This window comes from Vipera berus (assembly GCF_964194415.1).
Source record: "Vipera berus genome assembly, chromosome: 1".
In the NCBI taxonomy this organism is placed as follows: Eukaryota; Metazoa; Chordata; class Lepidosauria; order Squamata; family Viperidae; genus Vipera; species Vipera berus.
Window position 1 is genome coordinate 263,953,714 of NC_138202.1, and position 12,733 is coordinate 263,966,446.

Genomic DNA, 12,733 nt, shown 5'->3' on the forward strand with positions numbered 1-12,733 from the left:
ATTATCTCTCCAGGTCTGGCTAAGGTATTCCTACATTTCTCTCCTGAATTGCTAAAAGCAATACCAGCTACAAAATTTAAAGGTTTAAATATGAGAGGAGCTAGCATTTTCTCATTTTGACTTGTCCAAAAATCTGCTGTGACTCTTGTAAAACATCTCTGAAGAGTCACATTGACTTTATAAATAAATGTCACAATCAAGAATATCTGCATGCAAATGTGGAAATACTGGATTGGATCTGGTAGAAGTAGACATGCTTACATGCTTCAGTTCAGTGGTATATCATGTGCACAGGGGATCCAGGGATGCTAAACTGTAAATTTAATTTAATTTAATTTAATAATTTTATTTGTATACCGCCCTTCTCCCGAAGGACTCAGGGTGGTGAACAGGGCAAACATATAAAAGTACAAAAATACAAAAGTTAAAAAAGAATTAAACGAAATGCCCAAGCTACAACAATAAGTTAAATACATTTAAAACAACAATAAAATCCCAACCCATCCCCCATCAGGCCAGGCAGGCTTGTTCGAACAAATAAGTCTTCAGATCGCGTCGGAAAGAGCGAAGGTCGGGCGCCATCCGGAGCTCAACCGGCAACCGATTCCATAAATCCGGGGCGCCCACAGAGAAGGACCTCCCCCTGGGGGCCACCAGACAACATTCTCTGACCGGTGGCACCCTGAGGAGGCCCTCTCTGTGGGAACGCACAGGGCGGAGGGAAGTTGACACCGGCAGCAGGTGATCCCTAAGGTACTCCGGAATGTTAACAAGACGGAAGGGAGAAATTGATTAAATAAAATGGTGGTCATAGTAACTGATTTATATGAATTACAATTAAATCAAAGCTGTTTTTTGTTATGGCACCCCCCCACCCCCAATGTTTTTGGTCCCATCCTGTTTTTGAGGTGTGGCTTTCACTAGGTTAGTCCAAAGCCAAGGACAACTGCCTTTATTCCAAATCAAAGATTCAGCTCCTTGGTCTTCATTTGTTGAAACTAATGGAACTTTTTAACCATTGCTATCATGTTGATTTCAGTGGGGCCGAAGCATGGCTATTGTCTTCTAGATCCAACCCCATCCAATCCTTTACAGGTGGTCCTCAACTTACAACAGTTCATTTAGTGACCATTCCAAGTTATAACAGCACTGAAAAAAGTGACTTATGACTGTTTTTCAAAGTTACGACCTTTGTAGCATTCCCATAATCATGTGATCAAAATTCAGATGCTTGGCAACTGGTTCATATTTATGGCCAATTGCTGTGTCCCAAGGTCATGTGATCACCTTTTGGGACCTTCTGACAAGCAAAGTCAATGGGGAAGCCAGATTCACTTAACAACTGGGTTACTAATTTAACAACTGCGGTGTTTCACTTAGCAAATGTGAAGGTCGTAAAATGGGGAAAAACTCATTTAACAGAAGTCTCACTTAACAACAGAAATTGTGGTCATAAGTCGAGGACTGCTGGTATTTTTATTTAAATTCTAATGTTTCATGATTTCAAAATATTAAGATACTTGGGTTTGTCCTTCCCCATTTTATCCAAAAGCTTTCAATAAACTTTTTATTGAGCATACTGTTCTGTACCAGCCTACTACCGGCCTTGCAGAAAGGCAACCCCTGTACAAACGGCAGAGGCTGGAAAACAACTGAGGCTGGAAGGCGTCTGCCAAGTTTAATTCACAAGCAAAACAACAGAACAAGAAACAAAATACCGGAACTTTGATCCTCAAACGGAGCGGTTGCTTTCAGCAACCAGCCCTTCCCCAAACACTCCCTTTATTAGAGTTCAGGGCGTGGCCTCCCTGTGCCTCCTTCCGAGGAGTCCCACAGCCTTTCTCTGCTTGTTCCTGCTTGACTGCCTCCTGCGTCGGGCGTCCTTGAACAGGGCCAGCTGTGGGTCATCATCATCCGCACTATCGGGCTCACGCAGCTGAGAAGAGGGCCCTGGCTGGGGGCTCTGCGAAGCCTCCAAGCCATCATCAGCAAGTTCGTCTTCAACACCCTCCTCCTCCCCCTCGTCTGAGTCATCCGAGACATCCGAGCCGGCTGCCGGACCCACAGGCTGGCCCTGAATCACAACACATATCAGGCCAGCTAGGGTACAGAATATACCCAAGATAAACACGGATATGCACATTTCTCAAACGGCATCAGCTTTTCCCATTTCAGCTTTAGGTGGAAAAAAGAAGGAAGAAGGAAGGTCACCGCTGCACCAGTAACACCTCCAGTTAGACCCATAAGAAGGATAAAGTGTGGTATGAACATGGCCATCAGGAGAGTCAATAGGAGCAGGACACTTTTTAAAAGTACAGCAAGCCATGGTGATTTATAGTTGACTTTGTCCCTAGGTGATACGTAAGCATGCAATATTTTTGTGACTGTAAAAAAGGGCAATGGGTAGGACAGGAGTGCCTTGGCCAAGAGACATAAGTTCACTGAAGTCTGTAACGATGAAGGAAGGTTATCAGTAATAACCTCTTTGGTTTCTTCTCCCCACGTTAGCAGTGCCGTTACTGCAAAGCTTGTCTTGAATACGCAAGCCAAGAAATGGGTCCAGTTCAACATAGACCTACACTCTCTAGGATTTTGCATGCTTTCTTCAAGGGTAGGAAGGAAAATTTGTGAAGTGTAACTAAAAATGATCACACCAACTGAAATCAGAAAACCTTCGAATTCTACCGACAGCTTGAGCCTTGCCCAAGACCAACGGTGTCTTTGGGTCAAACAGTAAGTGATCACTACAAATATGGTGATAAAATGGGCCAAGGAGCAGAGCAGACTGAGTCTGGATACAACTTTCAAGGTTTTGATAAACACGCAGGGCAGCAGACCTATAAATGCAATTATGGACCAGGTTTTCTCGGTCATTAGTAAAGTTGGAAAGCTATGTGACAGCAAGTTCCCACTAACAACCAAATGCAAAATGCATGTCATGATCAGCTCCATTAGTTGGGTCGCGTTGACCACTCTGCCACCATGTCTTGGAAACAACCCTCTGCTGCAAGCGTTAGCGATGTCTTCATATGTGCCTCTCACTCTGACAAGCTGCCCGTCTTCATTTTCCTCATAGAGGCAAGCGATAAGAATTTTGCTTGTGTAGCAACAGAAGACTGCAGCAAGGATAATAAGAAGCAGCCCACTGTATCCACTGTGAAGCAGAGCATATGGCAAGCCTAGAACAAAAATCCCCTAGAGACAAAACACAGAGAAGACCAAAAAAAACAAACCCTGAAAAAAGATGTTGCTTAGAAATTGTCCATTCAAACCTGCAGCTGACAATGGCTACCTTTGGCTAATTGCACAGAATGGCTGCTCTTACATTAACCTGTCGCACTAAATAATGGTTGCCCCCAAATGCATATATTTACAATGTACGAAGTTAGAAGAAACATGCACACAAATGCATACACACAAACATACAAACACAACTGCTGGCAGGAGAGCCTAGGAAGCTGCGTAGAGGTGAACAGCAGAGACAAGCTCTTATTAAATATTAAATGCTGGTTGTGATTACAGTCATAATTCTGAAAGGCTCTGAAGCAGCTATTTAATCATGGTGCATATTAATGTTCGATAGCGGTTCAATAATGATAAAATCAAAGAGCTTTAGCTGTCTTCACATGCTGTATGCAAATAGGGAAATGACACTTTTAGCAGCTATGCTAATAAATAAACATGAGGAGCTTCTCATGAATCTTTTCTAACTTTGCAATACTCTTTTTCAATGCTTCCTTATATTTCTACATTCCCCTGGGTCTGTGGTAAGTGGGGGGGGACCCCTTTTCTTTCGACTTAGACCCAGAAACAAGTTCCTTCTCCTCTCAGTGCTGAGCGGAGAAATGATATTTTAAATTTTTTCCTAATTATACATACTTAACAGAGAGAAAAATTTATGCTACTACATAGATCCCGATTTTAGTTTATATTCTATCTCTTCCTCATCTTATTCCACAGTCCTGTCAGTTTGAGCAACGCTGATAAAAATAAAAAATCCTAGAGATCGACACAGAATAGACCTGTCTACAAAAAATAAAGATTCCCTTGAGCCAAAATTGAGTCCTGATGGTTATGTCCCTTTGTTTTCTTGGCAGCAATGCAGGCTATGGTTATTTCCCTAGGAGCGTATTTTTTAATTTAGCCAACCGCAATTATACCAAAATAACCAGAATGAGGACAGATTTTCTAACACTTCCAAAATGGTGGATAGTACTATGAGAGGTTAGCACGAGCTCTTCAGAACGTGGGGAATATTTATTCTTCTATTATTTGCCAGCATACTTTTTTTTTAAAAAAAAATGTAGAGACATCAGGGACTGGTCCTATGACCTTCTCTGTCCAAGGAGCTCTTCCTCTGGCTGCAATTTTGTTTGCAAGATTCTATCCAAGAAATGAATATTAAGTCAGCTGTATTTTTGAGAGGGAGAGTTATTGATTTATTGCCTGTTCCAGAGGCAGACTTTTAATATAGTTATACTACCTACCTGCCATAGGGACTGTGTAAAGCATTTGATGGAGCTACTTTATAATGTGTGGGACCATCTATCAAACCCCTCTCAGTATTATCAAAATAGCTGTATCTTTTTCTAGGTTTATATGCCTGCTTCAAAACATGTTCCAAACAGTATCTGAAAAAGTGATTTTGTACGCTCACACATAGCAAGACAGCGACAAAGAAGTCTTGAACCCACCACGTGAGCTGTGCAAATGATGCAGCTGTTTTAATGGTACTGTGTGTGGGGGGTGTTTCATTCATATTCTTCCTTACCTTTCTATTGGCACATCTATTTCAGTGAGAAGCTGTACAGTGTTCAGTCACTCTTTTGCTCAAATCTTACAGCAAATTCATTTATTAGTGACTTGAGGGTTTTACAAATATGTAACAGTTATAGAGAGTGAGATGCCACTACATTCAGCTCCCAAATAATGCCAGACTTTAGCACTTCGGGATTGTAAGTAACACCAAAAATATTTAAGATTTGATATCAGTTTATATTATATAGATTTAAGACAAAGGGATGGAAAATAATGGCTCTTCAACCTGGTCATGTGTCAATTTATCAGTCCACCATTCCTTCTGCTACATCTCCCTAGAATCTGGAAAGTGAAAATGAAGGGGAGGGGGCAGGAAAGAAAGGGAATCACTGATAGGAATTAAAATTACAATACAATATATCAGGAATAGCCCTCTGTTCCACTTTAGCAATTGGTACAGCTCTATGTTGATCTGACCAATGTTGTAATTTGTGGAACCAGATGTACCCTTCCCTTTAATCCCCTTTTCTGCTAGATTCATACTCTTTCTATTTTCTTTCCATGGGAGTGGATGAAGTGTAGAATAGATTTGATTTGTACCACAGCAGATGAACCCAGCACTTTTATGCTTCTTTTAATTTCTTCCATTTTTACTGATTGGAGCAATCTTTATGCTGAACCCAAATGTCCTAAATGTAGCTGTTCTGGCTGTGGCTCTCTAAAATATCTTTTCCTTTTAACCATATCAAATCCAAGCATCATACTGGACCTTCATATCAGGATAGGAAGAATGGTTGCCAGCCCACTATTTTGGCAGCATCAATAAAACCAACAAAGTAAAATACTGGGAATCACACTCTAAGTAGTGTCCATGTTTTGGTTCTTTAAAATCCAGCAGGTTTAGTGTACAATATCGATGTAGCATTAATTCCAGATACAGAACTAACACAAGAAGCACAGAAAATATATTTTCTTACCATATTTTCTGTCTTCTACCCTATTTTCTACCAAAAAACAGTTTGATGGTGCTGTACAATTTAATAGCCTTTTTGGCCCTAGTGTTGACATATATTGTTCTCTGCTGTCATGTAAGTATATCCCTATCAAGTTGTTTACATGCATTTAATGAAGTAGGACCTAGTTCAGAAATTAATTAACATTTCTCATCAAAAAAACAGTTAGCAAAATACTGGGAACAAACATTCTAAGTAACAGTGCATTTACCACTGCTTTTACAAACACAGAAACTCCAAAAATAACCCACATTAACCTCCTAGCTTTATGGAGCCATTATACTGAAGTAATATGTTTGGGCAATCCAAACTTCTTGTGGCTACACGCTTAAACAAGAAATTGTAACAGAAATACATTAAAATAAGAAGGCCTTTATAAGTCATTTTAGGTTGAAAATTTTAGTACAAAATATTCTAAGGATTATAGGTGTCTCTTTAGGTAAACTATTGTATACTTTTAGAAAATTTATTATCTTTGTGTTTGCATATACACATAAAGCTGGAGTCTCATTTGAAGCATTACAACTGTCCAGATTTAAAAGGGAATTATCTTTTAGGAATCCAAGATCCTGACACTCAATTCTGGTCCCAAATCACATTATTCCATTATTAAGAAATCTTAGCTTTAAAATAGTAAGATTTAGCTGCTGCTTGATTGTACAGGATTTCTATTTACAGTAGATATTTGTATTAGAAATATGAAATTGAAAGTTAACGACCCCCTTCTTTGTTTATTTTAATGGTGAGAAAGGCTTCTTTATGTTTCTATGGTCTTCCAACTTGTGCATAAATATATTATGTTAATTTTCTACTTGTTTGCTTTCTCCATAGCATTATGTATTTTGCTGGCATATTTTCTAAGAAAACACAATATCACTGTCAGAGGTTGTTTTATCTAGGGAAGGGCAGGTGCCTTGGCGAGCAATTGCAATCTGATTGCTTTGAACTCTGGCACCTGTGCATGTTAATTCAATGCCTGCTGATCTAAATGTAAAAAAAGAAAGAAATCTTTTACAGCTGAAATATAGAAGAATGCTTCCTTCAGTTGAATCTGAAAGACAGAAGGTAAACTGTCCAAAATCCAAAAGATTATTATTTTGTCTAGTGATGAAGGTATGGGTCCAGGCTGGCCTACCATTAGTTTCTGTATGGAGTAAGGGTGGGGCAGGAATGTGCTGGCAACCCTTATCTGTTGCATTTTCTTTATTTGGGAATTTCTGGTCTCCAGAGATTCAAGCAGCCCTTAGTTTCTGGCATTTCAGAAAACTGTTAAAGCAACACTATTCCTCAGCGTTTTGAACCAGGGCTGATTGCTTCTGGTGGCCATCTAGAGACTTCTATTCTATTCTTGTTTTGATTCTCTATCTTCTGTCTGTTGTGCACCATCCAGCTGCTGCAGCTTGGGATGGGTTCCAAAACTGTGAACTGACTTGATCTGGGCAAATTAGGATCTGGTTAAACATTCCAAAAAATGGGATCCAATTTAAAAATCTAAAGGAAAGGAACAGTGGATGTAAACTAGAAAAGACAAAGGACAGAGAAGGGGGCAATATATGGAAGGAGGAGAGAGAGAGAGAGAATAAAATAAAGACTATGGCATCCAGATGTTATCCTGTCACATTCCTGCCTCCAGCATAACACCTAATGTCTTCCTTAAGGATGTTTTTTTCTCCAACACTTGAAATCCATTCAGGAATTTAGATGAATTCTTCCAGGTAGGTAAAAATTGGAGTTGTTCAGTGAAGTTCTAAATAGGAGGAGGAGGAGGAGAATGTAATGTATTGAAATTGGCTTTGATGTGAGCACTCATCTTCAAATAGTCCAGAACCATAGCAAAATAGGATTCCACACTGTGTGAAGAGCTGTATTAAATAAATATCAAATACAAATTCCTTTCCATAATGTAGCTGTCTACATCCAGGGCTCAAGAGAGAATGGAGCAAGACCAGCATGTTCAGGCTGCTCTCTTTCCAGCTTGATCCATGCACATATTGGATATCAACTGAATGTCTAAACAAGGCCAGCCATGTCATCGGTTTGGTTCTTTAAAATTCAGGAGGCTTAGTGTATATTATTGATGCAGCATGAATTCCACATACAGAACTACTAACATGATAAACACACAAAAGACATCTTCTGCCATCTTAATAATGTTTAATGGTGATGCACGATTAATGTTCTGGTTCTTTGCCCAGGTTCGCCTGGTGCGCCAGTTGCGGCCCTATCTGGACCGGGATGCCTTGCGTACAGTCACTCATGCGCTCGTGACCTCTCGTTTGGACTACTGTAATGCTCTCTACATGGGGCTGCCCTTGAAGACCACTCGGAGGCTTCAACTGGTGCAGAATGCAGCCGCGCAAGTTGTGTTGAGGGTCTCCCGATACTCCCATGTTACACCTTTGCTCTGCGAGCTGCATTGGCTGCCGGTTGCCCTCCAGGTGAGATTCAAGGTGCTGGTAATGACCTACAAAGCCCTGCATGGCATGGGTCTGGATTACCTATGGCAGCACCTGCTGCCGGCGTCAACTTCCCTCCGTCCAGTGCGCTCCCACAGAGAGGGCCTCCTCAGGGTGCCTCCAATCAGAGAATGTCGACTGGTGGCCCCCAGGGGGACGGCGTTCTCTGTGGGCGCGCCAGACCTGTGGAACCGCTTGCCGGTTGAGCTCCAGATGGCCTACGACCTTCGCTCCTTCCGGCGGGATCTAAAAACCTATTTATTTGAGCAAGCCGGCCTGGTCTGATGGGTTTGGGGGTTGGTTTTTAATATGGTTTTAACTATTGTATATATTGGGCATAATTATTTAATTGCTTTTTAACTTTTGTACTTTGTATTTTAATATTTATTGCCCTGTACACCGCCCTGAGTCCTTCGGGAGAAGGGCGGTATAAAAATCTAATAAATATAAATATAAATATAAATAAATATATTTTTCCTATTGTCATGTAAATATATCAAGTTGTTTACATATATTTAATGAAGTAAGACCTAGTCCAGAAACATGTATATTTCTCCTAATATATACATTTTGTATATACTTTCCTATCCTATCCCTCAAAATAGGAAAAAGACATTGCAAGGAACATTTGGGAAACAAGAACAGGGTTTAAAATTTGTGCGAACCCAGCTGTTATATTTTCTGAACCATGGATTATAGCATCCTGCAATTTAAGCCCAGGCAACCATGATTTATTCAACAAGCCACAATTAAGCAATGTGGCTTATTATATGACCTGAACCTAGCCAGAAAGTTAAGCAAGGATGGCATTTGCTTAATTTTTCTTCCAAACAATGAAAGGAGCATGAATGAAACAGCCTTAGCAAGATATTTTCCTCTGAGTGTCACAAAACAAGAGCAAGAAACAGTATCAGTTCAGATGGTGGGTCCTCTTTAACTATCCTCATAATTGATACGTGATAGAAGAAAGGTTCATTTTTTTCCCATTTATCTCCAAGGGAAAAGATTCTCTACAGCTCACTAACTCTGAGAAACAGGGTGTGATTTGTCATCATGGCTCTGTGTAATCAGTTTTTAGGGCATTTGATGTTCTGGAATAGCTGTTTGCTCATTTGAGCAAGGGAGGCATCATGCTTTACTTTTGCTCAAGAAAATGCACACCATTGCTAGCTTTATGCACTTAGTAATGCATGATAGATTAACCATACAGTAGATACATGGTGAGAGAAAGGACTGCTGTAAATACCATTTATTTGCAGCTTATGGATATAGATTTCTGCCCTAAAGTCATCACATTTTTCCTGGAACCTCTCCTTGCAAACACTGGGAGTTGCTTTTGTTTGGCTTAACATTTTTTTTACTAACGTCTTAACAAAAATGGATTTTCTTGAAGAAAAGAAAAAGTTTTGCCTACACAAAATTTGAGCCTTAGGCTGTCAATCACCGAGATGTTGGGTTTACAGCTTTTTTAAAAATTTGTTTTCCTTAAAGCATTGCTTTAGCTTTCTTTTTTTCTCCTCTTCTTTTAAGGCAGCTTATTAAAGCAATTTACTTACACAAAAGATAAAATGGAAAGAAATGGAAGCTTTAAAAGTTACAGCATCCACCTCAAGTAACAGGATTGCAGATATTTCAGTAGTATATAGTACAGACTTTCCTCTTACCATCTTAAAGGGACTCTTGCAGGCCTTACATGGCGAAAACCTTATCATTATGTCTTTCATGGAAAGGGGACTCGAAGAAGCATGAAATAGGTAGGTTTTTGATTCCCTCACACAAGCATATATAAGAAATGCAATCCACAGACCTGCTGACATAAAAGGCAAGGACCAACAGAAATGAGTGGCTTAAAAAAGTATCTAGTTCATTTTATACTTGCTGAAATATATTAATTTCGACAAAAGTAAAAAGCAGTCAGATCACTGGTTGGTTCAAAACACTGCATTTGCACTTTATGCTTTTTACTAACCAAAAAACTTGCATTCGCATAAAAGCTGCTCAGCCAAGTCAAAACATCTGCAAGAAAACAACCAAGCTCAGAGAGCACTGAGGATCTCTTAGCAACTGAAGTTTGTAAACCAATGTGTATAGCTTAGCATGTTGTGTGAAGCCAGCTGTTCATTTAATAAGTCGTGATCAAGAAATTAAGTTTAGTGTGTCATTGCACAAATAATTTGTTGGATTTAAACTTTACATGTTGTACTAAGTTTCCAATAAACATTTTGGCAGTAAACATTCTATTCCTCTTGTGTTGCACATATGTGTGTATATGTGCTTAAGTGCTCTGCTCTGGATCACATGATAAGGAAATGTGGGTGGGGGGGACACACAGAATGGAAGTATTTGCACTGCAAGCCATAACCTATACAAACTGGAACAGATTAAGAAACCAAGACTATATATAGGTTAGGACTACTTTTATTATAAAAATGATAGTAATGAAATCCTGCAAGTCTGCATGTGCCTTCCTTCCTGCACTTCATCTTCAGGTGAACTAAGAAAGAGTTTGCAAAAGACATTTTCTTATCCTGTTTTCTTGACCTGGCTCAAGAGCCACTTATTGCCTGGTAATGGCTCTTCCTCCTGTCTTTGCCTCTGTTGTCTACACTTATTTGTATATCCCTAAGGATGCAAGGGGTGTGATGGCTCAGAGCAGAGGTCCCCAACTTTTCTAGCTTGGCAGCCCAGCATGGGGGAGTAGGTGGGGCATGCACAAATGCAAGCGGCCATATGTGAGGGCAAGCAGCCACTGCTCATCTGAGGGGAGCTTTGTGTGTGAGCACAAGCAGCCGCCACTTGCATGAAGGGAGCTTCATGCATGCACGCACGCTCACCTGCTGCTTGCACGGCCTGATTCTGAACAGGCTGTGGCCCAGTAGTGGGCCAGGGCCTGAGGGTTGGGGACCCCTGGCTCAGAGGTTAAAGACACTGAGCTTGTCCATTGGAAAGCTGACAACCCAGGTTTGAGATCCAAGCGCTGCATGAGGAGAGCTTCTGTTCCTATCTCAGCTCCTGCCCATCTAGCAGTTGGAAAATATGCAAATGTGAGCAGGTAAATAGGTACCATTTCTGTGGGAAGGTAACAGCATTCCACGTGCCTCAGCATATAGTAGTACTGGCCTTATGACCATGGAAATGTCCTCGGACCACACTCCCTCAGCTAAGAAATGGAGATAAGCACTTCCTCCTAGAGATGAACACAACTGGGCAGGGGGGGGGGGAAATTACCTTTAAGGATACATTGGGGATTGTGTTTCCTGCAATGGTCTTCCCTTCAGACTCTGATTGGATTCAAATCACTTCTGAATTAAGTTTTGCTTTTGCTGGTTTCCCCCTGCCCTCACAAATCTGGTTTTGTTATAGTCAGTTCTGGAGACTAATCCTGCTGATAACAAACTCCTCTGCTCCTTTACAGGATTTCTCTCCAACATTTTGTTGAGGTGGAAAGAATAAAATATGAAGGGGATGAAAAAGCTAATACTTAAATTTATATTATGAGTATCATGGAACAATTTACAGGGTACCTGGTACAGAACCCACTAGCTGACTTTAAAAAATGAAATTTAAACAATTAGGCCTGTTTAGCACTCATAGATCCTTCTGCTCATTGGGTTAGTAAAACTGACCCAAAGGAGCTTTATAACAAAAAAATAATAATCAAATATGATACCGTACTAAATATCTGGGGTTTTTTCTTATTGTTTCTCACATAGGAAACTTTGCTTATGGTATTTTTAATCATTTCTCTTTTCTGGATGTGAAATATGCAAAATCTGCTAGAAAAATTCCTTCTGTCTTAAATAAAATTGCACCTTTCACTTATAATTTAGTGAATTCTGTTTGAACAATCTGAGTTCTACAAATGAGGGATATTATTCTGAGATGACACTTTAAAAAAATACAGGGAGTTACACATATCGACAGACAGACGAGAGAGAAAGAGAATGGTAAAAAAGAAGAGAGGATAGCTAATATAATGTAAAGGATACAAGAAAATGAAAAAAAAAGGTTTTGTTGCTACAATCCTTGCTTTTCCTGGCAAAATTTGGGAGTAATAATAATAATAATAGTAACAATAAATTGCAAAGGCTGGTCTACAACAGAAATGTTAGTATGAGTATGAAAAAATCTGAGGGAGCCTTGATTCCTCTTAACAAGAGGGTTGAGATATTCTAAACTCATAAGCAAGAGGAGTATTTTATTTTCCCTTAATGTGAATCACCTCCATCTAGTTAAAAATGAGCTGTGTTTGGACAGTTACCCTACAGAATTTGAAGCAACGTCTCATCGCTGGACAGTTTCCAGTGTGCTTTGGAGAATTCCATTATTTTTAGAGTTGATCTTAAATCAAGTGGTTAACTTGTTTTAATTTATCCCAATGCTCTGGTGTTGATTAATTCCTTAAATAGCTTAACATTACTTTAAAGTTAAGTTAAAGTAAGATGCTTTGGAAACCAGTTAGAGCTAAAATCCAGGAGGCAACAATTAACATTAAAGAAATGTTGG

At 39.8% G+C, this 12,733-nt stretch overlaps 1 protein-coding gene across 1 annotated transcript in view; it reads right to left on the reverse strand.

Moving 5' to 3' along the window:
• The window catches only part of LOC308679494 (vesicular inhibitory amino acid transporter-like), a gene marked incomplete at both ends in the record, with an annotated part of 70,751 nt that overhangs the window by 53,303 nt on the left and 4,715 nt on the right, over positions 1-12,733 (reverse strand). Inside the window, 2 exon segments of the mRNA XM_081346690.1 lie at positions 2,066-2,139; positions 2,142-3,195. Coding sequence (XP_081202816.1) covers positions 2,066-2,139; positions 2,142-3,195 — 1,128 coding nt within the window.